This window comes from Halictus rubicundus, chromosome 18 (assembly GCF_050948215.1).
Source record: "Halictus rubicundus isolate RS-2024b chromosome 18, iyHalRubi1_principal, whole genome shotgun sequence".
NCBI classification, from domain to species: Eukaryota; Metazoa; Arthropoda; class Insecta; order Hymenoptera; family Halictidae; genus Halictus; species Halictus rubicundus.
This window is the reverse complement of record NC_135166.1, coordinates 5,438,870-5,462,057: the sequence shown is the minus strand read 5'-3', so window position 1 is coordinate 5,462,057 and position 23,188 is coordinate 5,438,870. Positions and strand designations below refer to the sequence as shown.

Genomic DNA, 23,188 nt, shown 5'->3' with positions numbered 1-23,188 from the left:
ATTAAATGGATTAGCATGGAAATATAGGGTATAGGAAATCGTGACCATACTGTGTAAACACCCGGTATGGCGTGGCGTCACTGCGCGCATGTGCTGTGCATTGGGAAGGGAGCGTACGGAGTGGGAATACCACCAATCAGGGCAAAGATGCGCAGCGACGAACGAAAATCGGTTTTCACGCGGTACGGTTCTCTCGTGGTGCAGAGTGTAACTATAGATAGGTAACTCTCCTAAGTTTACTGTTACTGTTCCACAGCGGTATTGGCGGTATATTTTATAAGTAAACATAAAAAAATGTTTTGTGGAAAGTGTAATAAAATAATACAGCATCATATATAAGTAATACCTACCTAATTTATAGACAGAATACAGATTCTCAAGTTCATTTGACAATCAGTGAAAACTGTAGAATCGACCTTATCAGTTTTCATATACATTTATTTTGAATAAAGTTATTGGAAATAACTCTGGCAAAACTCATATAATTGTTGCTAAATCACATTATAACTTGCTTAAAATTTCTAATTTAGATGAAATATAAAAAGTTATGAAAAGACGAAAACAACCTCTTCTACAACTATATTCATGGTGTTACTATTCGCAATTGATAGTACAAAGTTTGGCAGTCATCTCTGTATAAGTAATTCTATGCTCTGACAATAATACATAGGTACATATGTATTTACAAGAATTAATATTAGTTTCCTTCATTTGAACATCATATTTACGTATTTCTTTATGTATTATATTTTGGGTATTATACACAATGTCGATTGAAATCGAGTCTGCTGAGTATGTACTTCACATGTATTAATACAATAATTTGTTTATCTTGTACATATATTTTTGTTTATATATTATTGTTTTTTTTTTTAGTGTAATTCGATTAATACAACAATATCTTAAGGAGTCTAATCTTGTCAAAACGTTGCAAACGCTACAGGTATAACTTCTTTTCTTTCTATAATATAATATAAAATTCTTGAACCTTGTTTCTAATAACAGCAAATTAATATATGTTACGTTAACAGGAAGAAACTGGTGTGTCGTTAAATACAGTGGATAGTGTAGATGGTTTTGTAGCAGATATAAATAATGGACATTGGGATACAGTGTTAAAAGCAATACAGTCGTTAAAACTACCAGATAAGAAACTTATTGATTTATATGAACAGGTATGTTACTATGTTACTATTAACACGTTAAGCATAGAGCTTGTATCTATCTAGTGTCGATCCTCGGGGACTACAATTATATATACTTTATTTCTAATTTGTAGGTTGTTTTAGAATTAATTGAATTACGAGAACTAGGTGCAGCCAGATCATTATTACGTCAAACAGATCCTATGATTATGATGAAGCAGCAAGAACCTGAACGATACATCCATTTAGGTGAAGTAAATTATAATATTCAGTTTCATTTTACAAGATTTTCTTATAATGTGATGCATTTTGTTACACAGAAAATTTACTTGCACGCTCATATTTTGATCCACGTGAAGCATATCCTGATGGTAGTACAAAGGAGAAGCGTAGAGCTTATATAGCTACAGCCCTTGCCGGTGAAGTGTCTGTAGTACCTTCTAGTAGGTTACTTGCGCTATTAGGACAAGCATTAAAATGGCAACAGCATCAGGGTTTACTTCCACCTGGTACTACAATAGACTTGTTTAGAGGAAAAGCAGCAGTACGAGATCAAGAAGATGAAAAATATCCAACACAGCTTTCTAAACAAATCAAATTTAGTCAAAAATCTCATGTGGAATGTGCAAGATTTTCACCTGACGGTCAATATTTAGTTACTGGTTCTGTTGATGGATTCATTGAAGTTTGGAACTTTACGACTGGTAAAATTAGGAAGGATTTAAAATACCAAGCACAAGATAACTTTATGATGATGGAGCAAGCAGTATTATCGATGGCTTTTAGCCGTGATAGTGAAATGTTGGCTGGTGGTGGCCAAGATGGAAAAGTAAAAGTATGGAGAGTGCAAAGTGGACAGTGTTTAAGAAGATTTGAAAAAGCTCATTCAAAAGGTGTTACATGTCTTCAGTTTAGTAGAGATAACAGTCAAATACTTTCTGCATCGTTTGATACTACAATAAGGTACGTGCAGAAATAATAATATAAGCAAAATCATCAGCATTGTAGTTTTATTTTTATTGCAGAATACATGGGCTTAAATCTGGAAAAACATTAAAAGAATTTCGAGGACATACATCTTTTGTAAATGAAGTCGTTTTTGCACCGGATGGACATAATGTAATAAGGTACAGTTAACAGTTAGCATCTCGTCTATTCTTAAATAATTTCTGTTTAAAATTATTTATTATTATTGTATTCATTTTTCAAAGTGCATCGTCCGATGGAACCGTAAAGATTTGGAGTTTGAAAACAACAGAATGCATAGGCACATACAAATCTTTAGGTGCTGCAGATTTAACCGTAAATAGTGTACATCTTTTACCTCGAAATCCTGAACATTTTGTTGTTTGTAATCGCTCAAATACAGTAGTAATTATGAATATGCAAGGACAAATCGTGAGATCATTCTCTAGCGGTAAAAGAGAAGGCGGAGATTTTGTGTGCACAGTTGTAAGTCCAAGAGGTGAATTTATCTACTGTGTTGGTGAAGATCTTGTACTTTATTGTTTCTCTACGTCATCGGGAAAACTTGAAAGAACTCTCAATGTAAGTGCTGTCTTTTAATTAAACCTTAGTTCAATAGTTACCATAATATAAAAATATTAATTCATTAGTCCGACAATTTCAGAAAAAGTTTTATAGTTATTATCTAAATTCTATAATAAACATATCTTTTTCTTTTGTTGCAGATACACGAAAAAGACGTAATAGGTTTAACGCATCATCCCCATCAAAATCTGCTGTGTTCTTACAGTGAAGATGGTCTATTAAAATTATGGAAACCTTAAGCTTGTTATAAATATACGTACATGTTTCGACATTTCTGTATACACATAACGGTATTTATTTCATTATACTACTTTCTTATGTTAGTCGTTTTTTTTTAACATTCTCAACTGTGCACAATATGTTTCCGTAACTTGAAGTTGTATCATGTCAAATTTATAATATAACAGAACAAAACTATGTTATATACAATATTTATAATTCTTTACACAATTAATGTTTCATTAATTCTACATAGTTTTATACAAAAATGAGATTCAGATAAATGCATGTGTACTTGTCCTTATTACTTTTTTACTAACTACTGTAATCAACTTTTTAACAATTTATACCAAATATGAACGAGACAAAATATTAAAGAACATTATATACGGTCGTTTAACTACAAGCGTGAAAGCAGGACACACAAAATAAGAAAAATGTATATTTGGCTGTCTTCAGATGCAGAATAAAAATTTCTAAATAAAAGAGTATTATACTGTCAGAGAGGAAATGAGAGTGCTCACGCCCGGGATTTTAGTGTCTCCGGTGTAGTGCAGGTTAGTGTTCAGGATTTCTCCGCTGGGTGCCGCCACGTACGACTTCCGGCAAAATCTTCAAACAGCGCCATTCCTCGTAGTGGCGAAACGCCCAAGCTTGTAGCCGATTAGTGTTCAGAATTCCTCCGCTGGGTGGCGCCACGTACATCTTCCGGCAAAATCTGCCAACAGCGCCGTTACCTCGTAGTGACAAAACGCCCAAGCTTGTAGCCGATTAGTTTCGGATTTCCACCGCTGGCTGGCGCCAGGTACAACTTCCGGCAAAATCTGCAAACAGCGCCATTATCTCGTAGTGGCGAAACGCCGAAGCTTGTAGTCGATTAGTGTTCAGAATTCCTCCGCTGGGTGGCGCCACGTACATCTTCCGGCAAAATCTGCCAACAGCGCCATTATCTCGTAGTGGCGAAACGCCCAAGCTTGTAGCCGATTAGTTTCGGATTTCCACCGCCAGGTGCCGCTGGCGGCACCAATGCGGTTACTCGGTCGGTAACGTTTGGCTAACAGTTTGAGCGTTTTGCCGCTATGGTCTAGTGGCGCTATTTTCAGATTTTCAGGAGCAGATGATTCCTGCCGCTTATTGCACTACCTCTTATGGGAATATCGGCAAGATTCATTTGTTCTGTTCTTTAGGGGTTGGATAATAAAAATGCTCACGACCGGGATTTTAGTGTCAGGTTAAAAAGATGATGCAGATTCTGTTCCAGGCTAAAACGATGATGCAGAAAAGTGGGGAATCTGATACTGTAATACTCACGTTTCAAACATGAGCTTTAAACTAAGCTTGTGACATAAATCATAACTAGCTTCAACCAATACTTCGTCCGACATTACCATAGATCGGAAATTGCTGAAAGCACAGACAAGGTATAGGAGTAGAATTCAGTTGTACTCCTATACTCCGTCTGTGCTTGTACGGAGAAGACTCGCCGCATGACAGTCTTTCGACTCAATCTGGACATTTGTTACTAATTGGTTCTTGAGTCTACCGCTAGATAATGCTGACCTTAAATTACTGGACGTTACCATGTGCGATTACACGGTTACCGATTAACTTGTCATTGACTTATACTACTGAATTTCGAGCCACTTCTTTCAACATCATATTCTCCAAATACGATATACTCAACGTTCGATAAATTTCGGCAGCCCGACTTGTTATTGATTTATACTACTGAATTTTGTGTCACCTTCTTCGATATTTGATGTTTATATTTCAGGTACTTATATTTTCAAATTTACTTGTTACCTTACATTTTCTTACTTTACATTATCAATATAAAGACATTTATAATATGTCAAACAATATTTACAAACATTCTTTATTATCATAAACCATACACCATATATTTTTTGATTCATTAATCGTGTTTAGATTTTATATTTTAGTCTTCGTCGTATACAACACCAACTTGTTTTCGAATCTCGTCCTCTAGCTGTGCAATTAACAGAGAAGCATCATGTGGTATCTTTGGACTTTCGATCATACCTAAAATGTGTAATGATAAAAATGAGTAAAATTGCACGTTTGATTGTAGTCAGTTTAAAAGAAAAATAGTTAGTATAATTACTTCTTGCATACTATTATACAATACAATACCGTGTTTTGGAATATATCGAGGAAACACTGTATAATGTTAGATACATACCTTTCAGAATGCATTTTCGAGCTTCATCAGCTTCGAATCTCAATCCAACACTATTAATGAAGTTGAATTTGACATTAGTCTTCGGTAGTGGTAGATCCAAAACTTTTCCATTCGACAGTTCGACTTTCGAAGGACACCAAAATTGTGGGATTTTGATCATTCCTTTCGTTCCCATAATGTAAGCTTCATTTGGCATATCAACCTTTGAATGGAACAGAATGGTGGCAGTACGATCTCCTTTGTAATGGAAAGTTGCAGATGTAGAAACATCAACACCATCTTCGTTGAGACAACCAGAGGCTTGTACCCTTTGTGGTACTTCGTGATTAAATATTAGACAAGCGAATTGTATTCCATATACGCCTAAATCTAGTATTGCACCACCTCCCAGTTTTTTTGTACTAAATAGAAAAAATGTCGTTTACATGAATGTTGAGAATGAAGAGAATAAAAATGATGAATTACACGCATGTATTGATGAAAAATTTGCCACTTTTTACTTAATTACACTGCTTTTGTATACTTAATTTATCAAACTCATAAGACTTGATAAATTTTTTGAGAACAAGTGGCAGAATATTAACATGAAAAATTGAGACAAATTGTTAATATTTAAAAAAAAAAGAATTTTGGAATTTGGAAGGCCTTATAATTATAACACTAAACATAACTTATAAGGATTAAATTATAATAATTAGGCCAAAGGGCACGTTTTCCCGTTATCCGATCGAGCTCAAACTTACATAGATGCTATCATAGATGCTATGATCTGGGCTACTAAATATGTCAACAAATTTAAATCGAGATATCTAAAAAACGAAGGCCAATTTTGAAGAAACCCAAAAGGGTTTTCGTATACTACATGAACACTACCCGTACTTTTCCCATAAAATTTTGTCATGTACCCGACCCTTATTATGTCACGCTCCTCGGCGACCGAGGTCTCTCGAGTTTCTTGTTCCCTCACTGAGTATACAAGTGATGGAATAAATGTAGAACAAATATAACTTACCTAAGCCTATCAACGCCATCTAAGTTGAATCCGAAGGATACAAGAACCTGGTAAACTTCTCCAATACTTCCAGACTGAATCTCCTTCTGGATAATCTCGTAAGCAGGGAAACATCTACTCCAAATAGCTTCCATCAAAAATAGATTTTTGCTCTTTGCCAAGTTAACTAATTCACTTGCTTGTTTGTAATTCATAGTTAAAGGCTTTTCGCATAAAACATGTTTACCGTTGTTCAACATTAATTTTGCAACTTCTAAATGCAAGGGGTGTATAGTCCCGATATACACGATATCTACAATAAGAAACAAGCAATGCATATTCATTTTTGTTGTTTTTTATTATTTTATTTACTCACCGATGTCTTTGTCTTGTGCTAGTTTTAAATAACTGTCATATGCTTTTTTAATTTTATGCGTCTCAGAAAAGGTTTGAGCACGTGAAAGTTCCTTTGCTGCTACCGCAACCACTACATGTTCTGATTCCGATAGGGTTGATAATGCTGATACGAAATCATGAGAGATTTTTCCAGCGCCTGCTATACCCCACCGAGTAGCCATCTGTAATAAAACAATTTAAACAATAAAAGATGCGTCTAAAATAACATTTCACTACTAAACATTTTAAGAAAAAATAGAAGCATTGATGATGAGTAAGAACTTGAGCTTCTCCTAGCGGCCGTACATGGCGTGACGATCGCCTTGTCACTAGAAGACGCAAAAGTAGGACTTTTGAGGGGTCAAGCGCTCCAGATTTGTCTATAATCTAACACTTTTGACCACGGAAAAGTCCCATTTTTGCATTATTGAGAAATGGTTTGCGGACTCCCGAACCCTTACAATTCTCGTGTACGTGTATGCGGATCTAGCGTGGTGAGTGTGCCACACTCTCACTCGAGCAGCCGGAGACCAGGCTCTTAAATAAAGTTTATTCAATGTACTTTATTTGATATAATTATCTTAATAATATTATCTACTTTTGATATTTCGGAAAATAATGTAATACTAATGATACTAACAAACAAGGATGTACACATATATAATATATTAAAGCTAATTGAAGAACATTTCAAAGTACTTTTAAATATTTTTTAATATATAAAAGGTACACTGCTTCCTCAGCAAACAAATTTTATAAAAATGCATTGATAACTAATGTAGTATTAGATAGTATAGTATCCAGATACAAGTATGTAGAAGATAGTTAGAACAATATATATATAGTGTGCCGCAGTCAAAGTAACTAGTAAAGTGAAATACATAATTTTTGAATCAGACAACTAACTCTTGCATGCATTCATCACCTTATAAGTTTATTTTCTAACTGTACATTACAGCAGGGAGATTAAAATACATAATGCGTTAAAAGTTGAGTTCTTATTTATACTATATACTTCTATGTACTTACATAACAGACACTTCTAATATTGTTCTGAGATTACATTTATATTGCATAAGAATGAATACATAAATATTGATGTAGTCTTATAGTATTAAGAGTCATGTTATGACCTTTTATATGTTATTGATAGTCTGATTATATGCATTCATAGCAAAAGTGAATAGGTGAAACACAAACCAGTAAAAACATTATAAGAATTAAAAAGGACTGTTTTTGAAATTTTACTTACTCAATTTTGTCATAAATGCATAAAATTTGCAGTCTAGTCCTAATTTTGGTCTTAAAAGGGTTAAAAGATTTATGCCTATAAATCATTGAATAACTAATATCTTTGACATTCTGTCATTATGACCTTTCAAATATATGAAAATTATGATAATATATTTGTGAGTAAATGTATGTACTCTGTCGATCTTAATTGTTGCCAATGATAAACACTGCCAAATCATTGAAATAGTGTTACGATGAGATTAATAAGATCAGATATAAATTTTTTAGTCACATGGTAAACTACATCTTTTCTTGCAAGTGACAAATAAAATTGAAATTTCAAACTTTGATTAATTCCACAGTAAAATATTGTATAATACCATTTTTTTTTATTATTGAATTATACGTTTTCATAATGTATATCTTTTACTTAAATGATTCTTCATACATACGTATGAATTGAAATAATGATATTAAATAATGATGCATAATATATTTCATTACTAATAAACAAAATACATATGAATATGTTTTAACTACAAATATTATGTCACTTACGATATTTGCAAAAAAATGTTGCGGTATAAGAGCAGTTTTACAAAAGTGATCTGTCTGCTGCACTGCACACTATATAACTGCCGTGAAAATAAGCTCATCGTTATGAAGAAAGCGACCTTCCTAACCTTCACGTACAGTTCATGATTATGTGAGAAGTTACTACATCAGTAACTGTTATCTTGCCAATATTATTCGATAAACTACATGTACAAACGTATACATATGCTACATCAATGAAGAGGGATATTTGATATATTCAATTGTTGATATAAATTTGATCTAACTTTATACTTTATACTAACTTTATAACTTAATAGTATTAATTTAGATACATTAATTACATAAGTACTATTTAATACTTCTCAAAACTGAAATCTTATACATATATTCCTGTCTTTCTCTTGTACGATAAAAATTATAATATTAATATATATATATAGTATTATTTTCCAATTTGGCTTCTAGAGCTGTCCATAAACACTATTTTGATTTTGGGCAAGCTTTTTTTATTCTCTATAATGTATTTATTTAACTCATACCACAATTTCTCAATCTCTTTAATCACTTTAGGTAAGTGTTCGATGATTTATGGACGGGAGTGTACGTACTTTATGAAGACGTTATAAGGTTTTCTTCTTATCTGTTACAAAATTTGCTGGAAATTTACTGAACATAATAACAGATAATTTTACATGTAAACAAGATCAATTTTTTACGAAATTCCACAATCGTCGTTGACCAGCTCAATAATAACCATTTTCAATAATAACAATGAAATCTAAAGATTTGTTTTTTTTTTTAAATAATCATCATAAGAGACTGTTGTTCTTAAATAATTTATCATTTTATACGCAAATGTCATTTTTTAATGCAAAAATATTAAAAATATTTTTGTTTTGCAGATTTGACTGATTCCTGAGTTAAGGAGTTATTAACTAAAAACGCAGACCAATCGTAGCGTGGCTACAGCGGCAGAATTCCGGCTCGTCCAATGCCAAGGCTACGCTCAGTGGGACGTCTCGCCGAGTCATAATCCGCCCGCTGTAGCCGTGCTCTGATTGGTCCGTGTTTTTCATTACTAAGACTGTAAGAGATTGATTGAGAAATGTGAGAACGAGTGTGAATAATATTTTCATATTATGCTAATAAATTGTACCCGATTGTTTCTGAAAAAATCCAGTCTCCTGCTTTAACAACAAAGGTGAAATTAATCATGTACTTATTTTTTAAATCACTATTTATTTGTTCATTTTCTCGTGTACAGTATGTAAATAGTATGATCCTAAAATTATCAGTGCGCTGCTAATACTAAATAAACCTTATACGAAACTTTGGTTTTAAAATATAAATATTATTTTGCAACATATTTAGAATATTTCTTCTTTTTTTAGAATGTTATCATTAATCATTTCTCTTTCCTTTATATATAAATTTAATTATAATTACAGATGATACACTCACATCAACAATTTGTGATTAATATTCTGCGTACTATGTTAGAACTCTTTAGGATTATCCTATTTTACGGCCATTTCGTTCAATATTCTAGTAATGTAACTCAATGTCAGTGATTGAATTTGCAATTATTACAACTTTTTAATGCAGGCTAATCTAATTATTTCTGTTAGACAAGCGGCAACCATGTTTTCCTTATAGTGATTCTGTTATCAGCGGAGTCCACGTGCATAGATGCGCCTTGCACTATTAGCAACTAATTTTTCGCATTGATAGATGAACGACATTGGTATTGCGATGAGTAATTAATGAGTGGAAGGAACGAACTTGCTAATTGCCGTTTGTTTGTAGGATAACTGTTATAACATGGTCAGTCGGCATTTTTGTAATTACAACGATTCAACATACAATATATTGTTTTGTAACACTTAGCCGGTAACATTTAATCGTAACTTTACGCGTGATCTCACTTATCGTTATCTTTTCATCACTCATCTTTTCTTTCCTCCGAGTCCTATGTTAGTATCTCGTATACCAGTTCCGTTCAGCTATTCCCGTGCGGGCAGAGAATTTGATTCCCCGGGCATAAGCGACTTGTGCGGACAATGAACCACGCCCCCTTTCGATAGTTCAACCTATGACAATGTTTTTCCCGCTGGCGCAATGTGTCGCCAGATCAAGACTTGTTTCCCCACTCCAATTTCCCTTTCTACCGCTATAATTCGTGCTCCCTCCCCTCGTCAGGCGACAATGCGCTGACGTCACATTGCCCAGAGTTATGTCCGCGGGCGTCAGCGGGCGCCCTTGCCCGCCACAAGGCTTGCTGAACGACTATACAAACGATTAACATGAAAATAAGAGATGACTGTTTAGAAAACAGAAAATTGAAAACGTGTCGTCCATCCCAATTTTTGGGATTAATTGTTGTTTTTGGTCCCTGTCGGAACATTCCAAGTATGTATGATAACATGATCATTAAAATGAGAAAAAAGAAAACATGCAATTTGAAATTTGAATTTGTAATTAAGAAAAAATAATCGTAATCCCTCTCACTTTACTGCAGGCATCTTTGACACACTTTGACGAGTTGCTATAGCCATGCAATAGATTTACACAACGTTTCACACACCAGTAGAACACATGATGACATTGACAATTCATAATGTTAACAAACGTTTATTATTATATTCGATTAAACACACGCACATAGTACGCATATATGTACTCAGATATGTACTCGTCCCCTTGAAAAAGAAAATAGTTAAAATTCCGTGTGAGGTCGTTTCGCCAGCCAAGCAGTAATCGCAGGTATCTCGTGGACTCTTTTCTTTAATGCCCGTAGTGCAGGATAATTTTCTAAAGCGTTCCGGCCGAAAATATTTTCGAAATTCTCGAGAGCCACTGCGAACACGAAGTCCGTCCATGTAGTCTGAAAAATGGTAGTTTATATTATTCGAATGAATGTTTCTAGAATTCTATTGTTGGGCACATTTCGTATACATAAATATAGTTTTTAAATTTCAACAATTAACATAAGTAACAATAGACACAAGTTGCTACAGAAATATTATTTATAGCTCATTTTAACGAAATACAGTTCTACCAGTTAATTGAATAGTAAATAGCAGCGTAGTAACAGGGGGGTATCCCCGGGCAGTGGGGATAGTTCTGGGATTTTTATCGACTAGATATTTAGGACGTATATCGAGAAAACACTGTTCTACAATTTTAATAAATCAAGTGGAACGACGACTTACGGTAGATCCGACGGTATAGCCTCCATTCTCGCCAACAGTTTGCTCAAACTTTTTTAAGTAAAACGGTATCGTTTCTCTCAGAAGTTTTGCCTTCTTCTCTTCTTTCTTGAAGTGATTCTCTTCGGTGCGATACTGGGAGATTACTAAAATGAATCGCGGTATACCGCGAGCTACGATTAATGTTGCCAAAAATCATAACCGGAAAAGTTTTAAAAGAAAAATCAACATCCCTTGCGGTGTTCTTTTTAGTTTCGACAATTTTCTTAAACTTTCTTCGCGAAAGTTACAGCGTCGAACCATACAATTTCTTGGAAACTGTTTGAGCAACTTTCGCAAAGAACTCTAATACAACGTTATTTACACAGGCTTATTCTAAAAATGTCAAAATCTTAAGAAATTACTCAACAAGAAATGAACCATATTTTTTAGAGAGGGTAAACCTGTGGGGACTATTTTCAAATAAATTTTTTAACTTTATAATAACATTTATCCCCAACGCTTATAACTGCATTAAATTCAGTTATTTAACCATTATCAGAAAGTTTATTCAGATCTGATTTATACAAAAGAAATTTGTTTATTGGAAGAGATGAACCAACGGAAGAATATCTACAATCTGTCCAAACATTATATATTTGACAAAATTAACAATTAATCAATATTAATGTTGTCGATAAGAGAGAAAACTAATATACATTTATGAAATACGAATTTACATTATCGACATCTTGACAATAGAGAAATCTACGATATCGACATCCGCAACAAACCGGTTTTGTTATCTAGTCTAGAGTTTTTTCAAAATAAAAATTTTCAATTTAGTTTTGGGACACATCGCCAACAAAGAAATTACTGAAGAATAATTAACATTAAATTGTTTAGCAGTTAGGAATTATTTAGTATTCCATAAATTGCTATAACGTGTTTTTTGTCCATGTTTTTTATGGTGATCGATGCAATCGTTCAGACCATGAATGATAAAAATTACCGCACAAACCGGACAAAAAAATCCAGATGTTCCAAGCGTTCAGGTAAATCATTGGAGGAATAACACGGATATAAGAAAAATCTACTGGCATTCGGCACAGACAGCCGTTGAAATCGTAAATGATACCGAGGTCGATTATTTTTCTCGTCAACAGATAAAAAAGACGATAACACCGACAATAATGTTATTCAATCGATGTGTTTCTCTCTTCGTTCCACGATATCGTCGCGGTATTATTAATTACGGTTCAAGTTTTCTATTTGGTATGCAAATAACGTAAAAAAGATGAAATCAAATTGTGGGCACGTGTTCATACTGAGATTTCGTTCTGGTCAATTTATGCGGTGTATGCTTGGATCGTTAACGCGTCATGTAAACTGTTGGAATGTTATATAATCGCGCACATCGTAATTGGAAATTAGGTACCTATCGGGCGTAGTATCTTCCTGTTCTGTATCATTGAATAGTATCATCGTTCTATTCCAACTATATTCGTAGATAAAGTGCTGGAAAAAATACACTCGACAGCAAAATTAAAGTTTCAGTAACTTTTATGTTTTGTTATCAGATTAGTAGTGGTCTCCTGGTCTCACACTGATATACCCGATCCGTCTCTCGAGGTCTCTCAAGTTTTACGGTAGTGGAGATAATTCCGCGACATTTATCGGCCACACCTCGGCGACGTATATAGAGAATTCACTGTACTAATAGCGGGGGCTAAGCGCGACGGTGACCTGGCCAATGATTGCTGGCTTTTGGGTCTATTGTATAGTGTAAGTCGCTGCATGTATTTGTCACGCGCATTGTCACAGCTACGTGGCCAGCTGTCCTATGGCCTACCCCCACGCTAAGTCACTTATCCAAAGCTTTGCCCTTAGCTGTGCCCACGGGCCAATGTCGTCGGATGAAGGGACGGGGCACGAATTGAGGGGAAAAAGTTACCCCCTCTCTCTGCCAGGGCCGGAGCAGGCACGACAGAGACGGAGCAGGTCACGTGATCGCGCCGCGGCGGAAGAAAAATTAGAGTGGGGGAACAAGTCTTGATCTGACGACACTGCCACTGGCATCCGCGGGAGCCCATAGCTGCTAGTGGATATGTTGAGTATTGCTTGACTGTTAGAGTAGGAGCTAGGATTTAGGATAGTTTCTAGTTTTACTCACTTTGCTTGAGATCACCGAGAGTATCGACAAGAACGTCGCACTGCATCGCCTCCCATTCGTCCCTTCCAGTCAGATTGTGCTTCCTCGCCAAGTATCTCGCAATCGCGTTGCTCTGCGGAATCAGTTTCCCGTCTATCTCTAGCACCGGTAGCATTCCATAAGGCATCGCTAAGAACAAATACAGTTCGATGCAGAATGCAGAGCCACGGCGTCGATCGATAGAAAATTGCACGGCCTTCGAGACCGTGATACACGGAACGTCTATTTCTGAATAGCAGGCCAAATCACGCAGATTTTAATCAACGCGGCCTACTAATGGAACGCCGGTGTCTTTGTTTTTCTCACTTTTTAACATTCACAGCTTTAGCAGTTTTAGCAAAGGATGCAGCCGGATGAGGAGGTCAAAAGTGGCCCCAAACCGAATTGAATTTGCAATAGGCCATTCGGTAGCTTATCCGGAGAAAAAACTTGGCGCCAATTTTCATGCTTATATGTCTTGAAAAAGTGAGGTTAAGCACGCGGTGTAAAAATATAACAAGCTAAGCAAAAGAAAGATGGCGAACGGTGTCGTGGTTACCATTAAAATTGATAAGCTGAACATGGACAATTACAATACTTGGTGCGTCTCAGTGGAGGCAGTTTTAATGAAAAATGGATTGTAGGATTACGTTATTGGAAACGTGGAAAGACCGACGGTCATCGCTGAAATCTTGCATCTGAGGCCTAAGGTCATGGGTGGAAGATAAGAAGGATAAGGCGGATCTAATTTTATCCAACGCTAGAAACTAAATGCAGTGGAGAATGAGTAAGAAAAAGCCAAAAAATGGATTTATGGTACAAATGATTTCTGCGTAACGTATCATACCTAAGAGAAAAATTATGGATTAGCATGATGGGGAAATTGTATGATGTCGTCTATGTTCCCCTCGCTGTGCCGTCGCGTCCCGATATTACTTTTCTATACGGAATTTTCGAGATACCCGCGATGCATAGTAAAATCGAGTTTTTTCTCATCTTACATTTCTTCAGTTCCTGCCGGCTATCCTTGGGGATCCTCTCGTCAACATAGTCGATGCCGGTGTACGCAAATATGTATCGTATATGCTCGGCACGGCCGCGGGCGTTAAAGTAGATCAATTTGTAAGACGGCTGTCTCTCGTCCATTTTTCCTATCGTGATCTGAAAAAGAAGCCAAATAGTTTGTTGTATTGTACAAACGTTTCATGGAACGTGTCAAGCTTTTTAACAAACATACGTGTCGTATGAAAAGAATTTACATTCGATTCGCAATGTCGATTTTCCGTACTCTTTGCGGTTGAAATAGTCTTACAAGGGATGGCTCGCGACACCTGGGGCAGTGTCGCCAGATGAGGGGAGGGAGCACGAATCGAGGGGAAAAAGTAACCCGACCCGTATTACGTTTGCACTCCTCGGCGACCGAGGCCACTCGTGTTTCGCTGTCCTTTTCTACGTTCGTATCTCCTAGCCGATATATGTCCGTAGACCTTTGGGCAGGCCCGTATTGTGGACACGTTTTCTCTACATAACTGTATTTAACTGTATAGTAAATCAAAAATATGGTGACGTAAGAAAGCTGTAATCTAATATGAAAACAATTAGGTATAAATATTACAAATAAGGAGCACAAACAAGTGTACCTTCTGTGCCACAAGTTTCACTAAATTAAAAATTAATACGGGTATGGTTTTGCTGGGCCCAGTATACATATTTCTGTTTGCGATAAATGCACAGAAATGTGTACTAAAGAGACGCAACAAACTACAGAATTCTCAGACAGACCTACTGACACGAAAACGTCGTCGATTCTCCGGTTTGAATGACGTAAAAAAAAGTAGGTAGCCCGTAAAATCTTGAAGCGCGTCTCGTGAGAGCCTGAACCCAGCGAAGTGAAATTCAGTGTTCCATTAAAAACGCGGTAAAAATACAGGGTGTCGTATATTCTGATTCTCATACCCGCAGATCGCATACCGTTCTGGTGATCGATAGGAAACGGTTTTGACGCGGTAATCCGTTACTGCGAATCGCGTAGCTACCCTCGGTTAATCGGTCGGACGCTTCTCGTAGACGCGTTTCATTCCCGGTAATCCGATCTGCGAGCGGTTTAGTTATTGTCGCATACTCTCGCTGTTTGCCGACGCAACGCGACGCGGTAGCTTAATCCCCAGCAAATAATAGGAGGCGACGCAAACAGTATAGCAGCGCCTGGACAGCTTGCACTGCCGCATGAATGAAAATCAACGTACCGTTCGTCGTAGAACCTAGAGTATAACGATGTTCCCTTAATTGATAGCAAGTCATTCTGTTTCATTGCGGCTCTAACGTGTTCACGGCAGAATTGATTTCTTGAATCACAACGCTTGCCTTTCCCGCCAAGAAAATCGATCTGGGTCTCCCATTAACACTTGAAGTAAATTTTTTCAACATTTTTTTACGGCACTCTCTTCAGCTTCTCTCTCGACACACACTATACATTTCTTACTGGTATTGTAAGTGTATTATTCATTGAACTTAAACTTCTCTCAAATCTCTAATGATGCAACTTGTAGACTGCTGAGTATTGATTAATTTTTGTTCGAAACATTTTCTTGTCAGATCATTAGAAATGTTTGAAGAATCATGGGGACTAAATTTTAAACCACCCTGTATACATATTTATGTTGGCGCCATTAACGTGATCCACCCCATACTCTCCTATCCTCTTTTCATTCTTCTTTTTCTTCAATATCGAGGCTATCACATTCTACCTCCACCCATTCGATAAACCTACCCGCCCCCCCCACACTTTCTTGTAAAACTTATATAACGCTTCGCACGTTTCTCCCCTTGATAGATTCACGGTTTTACATCCTGTTCTGCTGCATTGTTGTTTTTTTCAGATCGTTTATTACTTCCTGCCCTCCTTGAACCTTAACATCTACATTTATTTCTGAAAAATTTGTAAGCACACAAATATTGGTATCAACATTAGTAACGTCAGTTCTTTATAATTACGTGCAACAGTTTTTCATTCTGGAAAAAATATAAATCACTGGATACAATATGTTAGGAACACATACATTTTTTTAGCAAGAGCAGAAGTAAGTAGGTATTGAAAATGTGTGTGACTGTCATATTCGGGATTAGCTCGCATTTCCCATTGGATCGACGTTTTCCGCGAGTACTGATTGCTGCTGGATGATAAAATCAAATCTTAGGCGAAACCTAAGCTCCTTACGCCGCGCCGGCAAAGAAGCTGTTCTCGTTCTTCAAACGAGAACAGCTTCCGGTCGTCTTTGAACTGACAATCTCGTTACGGAGACTTCGATCCCCAGATACTTAATGTAATATCGATGTCGGAATCGTGTCGTGTAAAAAATCTTTGCCAGAAGTTTTTATCCTCTAACCCTCCGTATGCTATGCCGGGTCATTCCTGACCCGTCGCGGTGGGAATAAGCTCGAGCGACCGTCAATATGTAAAATTTTATTCCAATACAAATCGACGCTTTTCATTTCGAAATGAGAAAATCGCTATCTCCTCTTCTTCTTCATCTTCTTCTTCCGAAAGCCAGTCCTAGCCATCGCCTTATATCGAAAGAAAAGTGGTTACTCTATATAAGTCCCAAAAGCCTAACAGATAAAAGTCCCTAGTGAAATACAATGGTTACTCTATATAAGTCCCAGAAGCCTAACAGATAAAAGTCCCTAGCGAAATACAATGGTTACTCTATATAAGTCCCAGAAGCCTAACAGATAAAAGTCCTAGAACTATCCCCACAGCCGCGGGGTATAGCACGTGGAGGGCTAAGATGCTCGAGAGACCTCGGTCGCCGAGGAGTGTGACATAATGTATTCGCATCCGCACCTACCGAAGCAAGTGACGAAAACACCCGAAGACGAACCGAGGTACGCCGACATTATGACATAAGGTAATCACGATAGTGTTAGTCCAGCAATCGCATTTGACACAAAATCAATGGCCAATGCTTCGGCGTACCTTATTTCAGTTCGCAGGGCTGCGCTACAAGGTCTCAAAGAAATATTACCGTCGGTGCGTTACGACGTAGCACCACCTCTTTCAACCCCTTTCAAAGCCCTTTCAACCCCTACGTCGTAGACGAAAACCTCCGTCGATCGTTTTTCACTTTAGATCATTAGTGGGAACGACGACTTCAATTTCGCCGCGATACTAAATTGTTCCGTTCTTGACAAGGAAATACGCCAACGGAATAAATTGTCGCTTTTTTCCAGGTTTGAATGAAAAAATATTTTTCTCCGCGAGAACTGGTGGAAAAAGTTTCTATTTCCACTGGCTGCTATATTTTGTCGAATAAATATTAAACGGCAAGGGCCGCGCTGTGATAAAAATAATTGTAGAATATTTCGTCAGTGTTTTATTAAACAATAGATATTTCTCATTTTTTCCATATATTTTACATATTTTACTTACACAAAAGAGAACTAACACTAGGGAATTTACATTCATTATTCGTTACTTTCATTTTTCTCGTAGGGTTACTTTACATTCATTATGCGTTACTTTCATTTTTCTCGTAGGGTCACTAATAACACGCAGCTTCTTCAGGACATTCTGAGCGATTCATCAATTCAACCCCATTTATCGACGTCCTTCTAATCCCCCGTTTACTTGGACAAGTCATAAATCTTTTAAAATTCACATTCTTCTCAGAGCACGTGGAAATTCGGTCGTTATTCAACGCTGATGGCAATGACAACGATATCAGCAACGCGAATCGTTCATTCAACTATTTCTCGCATTTAATGCTTATAAAACGGACAATTACAATAATATTAATAAACTTGCTAATAATTGCTATTCGTAGTATTAGTAAAAAGTAAAGTTAATTTTAACTTAATCAGTAAAGTTAATTTTAACATGAACATACAAATTTGATAGTTATAAATTTTAATTGTTACTTTATATATTAATAATTCCTGCACGTACGTATTCATAGAAGCGTATCTTATGACCGAATTTTCCCTTTAGGGTGGGGGAGAGGCTAGGCCCCTCCCAAGAGACCTAATCCAGAACTAACAAAGATTCCATTCAAGTACCAACAAAAATTAAAAATTTAAATAATTAAAATATTTAACCTAACTAATGTTTGAATAATGATTTTGAACGAATTTTGGTTAGGTCTGGGTTTTTTTGGAGGGGGTACAGGTGTTGCCCTAAAGACAAACTCGTTTACTATCAAGGGCCTCATTATGTATTATAAATTAATTCGAGGGTCGCATTAAAAAAAGACTCGAAAGAAAGAAGAAACAAATTTTTTTCTCGGTACTTTCTATCAGACCCCTTTTATCTATAACTTGTTAAATTCTTTTCTACATATATTAACTACCATACACTGATAAAAGTAGCTTCACACACACAAAAAATATTTACATTGCAATCCTCTTCAAATCATGCAACTCGCGTATACAACATTTTCCATATTATTGCTAACAGCGAAGGTGTTAAAAATGGGAATAGTTATCGTTTTAGCCTACAAATGAATAATAACAATTTCGTTTAACAATACACCTACATATTTTGTACTAGTAGTACATAAATATCAACAATGGAAACTTTAGCATGTCTCTCATATAATAATCAAATGCATAAAAATTTCACTATGCTACGAAATGTAGTATTGTCAATAATTGAGCACACTGAGGAATTTATGTCTCTATTGTAGAATGCAAAGTCAGCAGAGATCGATGTAATAAAATAATTAATGACGATCAGAAATTTAAAGGAGGAGACAATTGAAAAAAAATTTGTTCTATATTTTCTCACGTTTATACCATCCTCCTCCTTATATTAACCCCCTCCACGTTTATACCATCTTGGGACACACTTTACTATGTGTTGTTGAAAAATTCTAATAATAAAGCGATAAGTGATGGATTATCCATTTATTCACAATGACTTGATCAGCCATTGTAACGAGAGAGCAAGTACAATCTGATTTCTAACGAGAATGCAGTCAGATTATCGGTTTTATCGAGGATTAAGGAAACGATTTAAAGAATCTTAACAGCGACACGTTCAACAAGTGATCTCGCACATTTTCCCGTTTACCCCTACATAGAGACACTATTAGAGTACTTGTGCTAATGGGTAAAAAGGTCCTAACTCATAATTCAATTTTTAGGTTTTGGCCAGCTTTCGGGGATTTGGGATCACTATGCGACGCGATATGTCTGTCTGTTCGATAAACGCGTTGAATCGTTCCCGAGCAAAGGAAATGTGTTTCGAACTCACCGCCAAAGTTCTTGCGCGGAAGTCAGGGCGAGTGAGCACCGCACCGTCGTGTTGGCGTTGGCGTTAGCGATGGCGATGGCAATGGCGGCGGTGTTGGCGTTGACCAGCTGAATGAACACTCGCGCGGAGCAGGGCTCGCACTGACGTGAACTCGCCACGCGAAACGAACGAATCCAGGGTCCTCGTGCTCCTTCGGCACCACTTGTTCTCCTCCCCCGTCGCGCGTCACCACCCCCAGTCACAACGAGCAAGATGCGCAACCTCGGAATATTTATACCACCCCCTGCTGGCCATGTCCCCTCTCGCTCCTGTCCCCCACACTGCGCCGTGCCACCCTGCAACCCTCATCGTCCCGAGGAACTGTTCGAAACCGAAATTGTTTTACGAATTCGACGCGCGACGATCGCGTGCCATCTCCTTCTCGACATTTGCTGTCTCCGTTTCCTGTCTATACCCTTTCTTTCTTTCTTCCTTCCTTCCTTCCTTCCTGCACACCCGGTGGTAGATAATAGGTATATGACAACAGGGATGTGCGGTCAGGTCAACGATCCTGACTTTCACTTTCACTTTCGTATCGACAAATTAATCGTATGTTTATTTCGCACAGATGCTTTATAATTGTCTTTATGAGTTATAATACAGTTACAAGGGAACATTGTAATCTTCGGCACATGCTTTGGTAAATATAAAATCAGACTTCTAAGTTGTTAATCTTTTTTAAAAGATCATAGAAAAACCGTCCTGCCCCTGCTGCGCGCACCACCGACCCTTACGACTACGCCAAAGGGCGCGTCGCTTTATGGGACCGCCCGACGACAAAGCCATGGCCATTTTGTGAAGACATCCCGTGCGTACAGGTACTTTGGAAATGGGACCACCGCACACGGGCCATACAACCCGGAGGCGTCGACGCGGGACAAAAACTGGGGTTATGGGGTGGGTGGTGCGATCTTACCCTGGGGAGGTTCCGAACCCCCCTTCGGTCGCGAGGCGCGGCTGTTATGCTATTTATATGGTACGGTCCTTCGATTTAGGATTTCGCGTGCGAAGCGCGCCCCATTGGGAAATTCGCGGATAAGGAGTAGGGTGGGGGGAATAAGGACCGACACGTCACGTTGCCGAAAATCAAGGGTCATTGTCGTGTTGGCTTCCGCCGAGCTCGGTTTGCTTACTTTCCATCGCGTACCGAAGTCAACGTGTCGAGACGCAATTACCGAGGTGAACCAGTGTGCCCGGAAAGATTGAAGTGGAGGCCCGAAATAACTACGGGAAAGGTAAGTCCACACAGTGTGGTCCACTTTAATTCTCTAAATTTCTTAAATCTAATTTTATTTCTTAAATATCTTAAATGTAAATTTTCGCGAGAGAACGACACGTTTCCCCGCCCTGTTCTCTATTTTTCGCGGGCGATTAGCTCGCGCATGATCAAAGGCGTTGTGAGCATTTGAGCTTTCTGGGTTGCTTTCGTTGAGCGAAACCAATAATACTGCAGGTATGGGTAAAATATCTGTAGGAGAAGCATTTTCGAAAATGCCGGTAGATTGGACCAACTTTTGCCCAACACAACCGCGGTTTGTCCACACATCTGTTTCCGCAACTAGACACAATATTGGAAGCAGAGCGTGCTAGCATCAGGTTTTTATCAGATGCCACCATGTAGAGACGATTTTAGTGACTCGCTAGTCAATCTGCAATTTCTACACTTTCAATTTCTACGACAGAAGGCGCGCATATAGAATTATACATTTAAATGAGCTCTAGGTTTAATGAGGACTAAAAGCGACTATTTTAATTATAATACGTTACAATGCATCAATTTTATTTTAAATACTGTTCTGTTTTTTCTATAAAGTAATGAAAAATAGTCGCTTTTAGTGCGCGCTCTCTATCGTTGTATCTGTTGTAAGTGTCAGGAGTTGCGGTTACTAAAATCGCCGCTAGATGGTGTAACAAATATTTAATGGTGTGGCGATGCTGTACCAAACGTCTGACTCGATTGGTAACCGCAAACTTACTGCCTGCATCTCCTTGCAGACGTTGCTGATGTCTGCCATTTCCTGGTTTGACTGACTGGGAGATTACGACGAACAGTTCTAACAGGTGATGAGATAACAGTTCCACTATTTTAGTTCATCAAACTGCGTGAACAACATGATTGCAAATAGGAGGAGCATTTTCCTGACGTGTTCCAAAAACGTTTTACTTCCTTGAAGAGGGCGATTCCCAAGGTCGTTCCGAAAATGTTCTCCACGGCTTTGTTAAAGAGTTATTAACGAAAAACACGGACCTATCGGAGCGCGGCTACAGCGGACGGATTCTCAGCGACAATTGATTAGATTCGATACAACACGATGAGATATTTCCTTGAAAAATGTCCTATTATCAACAATTAGTAAATGTTTCAGGATTGGCAGGCAACAATTACAATCTTTTTCGGGCTACATACGAGAGTGTTGTGGACAGCATGCGCAAAGGTCAAGGTCACCGGAGCTGCCTGCCCTAAACATCAGCTTTACTTTTTTTCGATACGAGGCTGCAAAAGGGAAAAATGCAGAAAATGTTTGTAAGTATTTATCCAAGAATGTTCGATTTGTGGAGTTGTTGGAGTTGGATTGAGTGGTGACGTTACATTATGTGTAAAACCACCCACTGTAAGGCGACAGTTGATAGAAAATCTATGTTAACAATTCATTTACCTATACCGTATAAGTCCGTATCCAGACTTCAGAATCGTGGACGCCAGCTGTATACCTTGAGACGTTATGGGTTCCCGTGATTTGTTCCTCTGTCGCACGGCATGGCGCGATGCAGCAGTTGAAGCATTTCGGTTTTAAACCATGAAAAATGATTCCCAGGTAGGTTTCCGTGTTTAGCGGATTTCGCGGCGAACTCGTCATCCCGCGGGATGTTCCGCGTAACGCATTTCCATGTAACACTATATTCGACGGCGTAAACGACCACGCGAACGGGGGAATGCGGCAAGCACACGTTCAACGTTATATCGTGCTTGGGTCGGTTAATTGGTCAGAGCAAGCCAGTTAGTTTCATTACGTTACCTCCATCTTCGTGGGTTTCACACAATGGAGGCCTCTTCCAATATCGGGGCCACTAGGACTGGCTGCGCGCTACGGCCACCATATCCGAACGGGACGCATCCCTATCCAAATCCCATCCACCCACACGTAACGAGAAGAATGGCCTCGACAGAAAAACCACCCCTTCGAGGCGTCCGAGGTCCCAGGCGAGTCCCACATATCCCCCAT

General features: G+C 37.8%; 3 protein-coding genes and 1 long non-coding RNA gene across 5 annotated transcripts; 2 read left to right on the top strand and 2 right to left on the bottom strand.

Annotated features, from left to right (window-relative positions):
* Positions 1 to 618: 618 nt before the first annotated feature.
* Positions 619 to 3,019, top strand: Smu1 (Smu1 spliceosomal factor). Its single transcript, XM_076803358.1, has 8 exons — positions 619 to 792; positions 877 to 943; positions 1,032 to 1,175; positions 1,280 to 1,394; positions 1,466 to 2,108; positions 2,171 to 2,272; positions 2,357 to 2,693; positions 2,837 to 3,019. The coding sequence occupies exons 1-8, from the start codon at positions 767 to 769 to the stop codon at positions 2,933 to 2,935; spliced, it is 1,533 nt and encodes a 510-aa protein (XP_076659473.1). The 5' UTR covers positions 619 to 766; the 3' UTR covers positions 2,936 to 3,019.
* A 1,746-nt stretch (positions 3,020 to 4,765) lies between these two features.
* On the bottom strand, positions 4,766 to 8,426 carry LOC143362822 (trans-1,2-dihydrobenzene-1,2-diol dehydrogenase). Its single transcript, XM_076803288.1, has 5 exons — positions 8,297 to 8,426; positions 6,486 to 6,687; positions 6,131 to 6,422; positions 5,119 to 5,519; positions 4,766 to 4,958 (listed from the first exon to the last, which is right to left on the bottom strand). Exons 2-5 carry the CDS (start codon positions 6,685 to 6,687, stop codon positions 4,855 to 4,857), a joined length of 999 nt encoding a protein of 332 aa, XP_076659403.1. The 5' UTR covers positions 8,297 to 8,426; the 3' UTR covers positions 4,766 to 4,854.
* A 947-nt stretch (positions 8,427 to 9,373) lies between these two features.
* On the top strand, positions 9,374 to 10,747 carry LOC143362873 (uncharacterized). Its single transcript, XR_013083706.1, has 2 exons — positions 9,374 to 9,497; positions 9,925 to 10,747. It is a non-coding gene; the product is annotated as an uncharacterized LOC143362873 (long non-coding RNA).
* LOC143362872 (glutathione S-transferase-like) lies at positions 10,543 to 23,184 on the bottom strand. 2 transcript variants are annotated; one of them, XM_076803369.1, is made up of 5 exons: positions 22,982 to 23,184; positions 14,677 to 14,836; positions 13,658 to 13,825; positions 11,509 to 11,651; positions 10,543 to 11,180 (listed from the first exon to the last, which is right to left on the bottom strand). In XM_076803369.1, exons 1-5 carry the CDS (start codon positions 22,985 to 22,987, stop codon positions 11,013 to 11,015), a joined length of 645 nt encoding a protein of 214 aa, XP_076659484.1. In that variant the 5' UTR covers positions 22,988 to 23,184; the 3' UTR covers positions 10,543 to 11,012. The 2 variants fall into 2 exon arrangements, with proteins under 2 accessions (XP_076659484.1, XP_076659485.1); XM_076803370.1 differs by lacking the exon at positions 22,982 to 23,184 and adding an exon at positions 19,926 to 20,502 and having other exon boundaries at positions 10,545 to 11,180.
* Between the last annotated feature and the right edge of the window lie 4 nt (positions 23,185 to 23,188).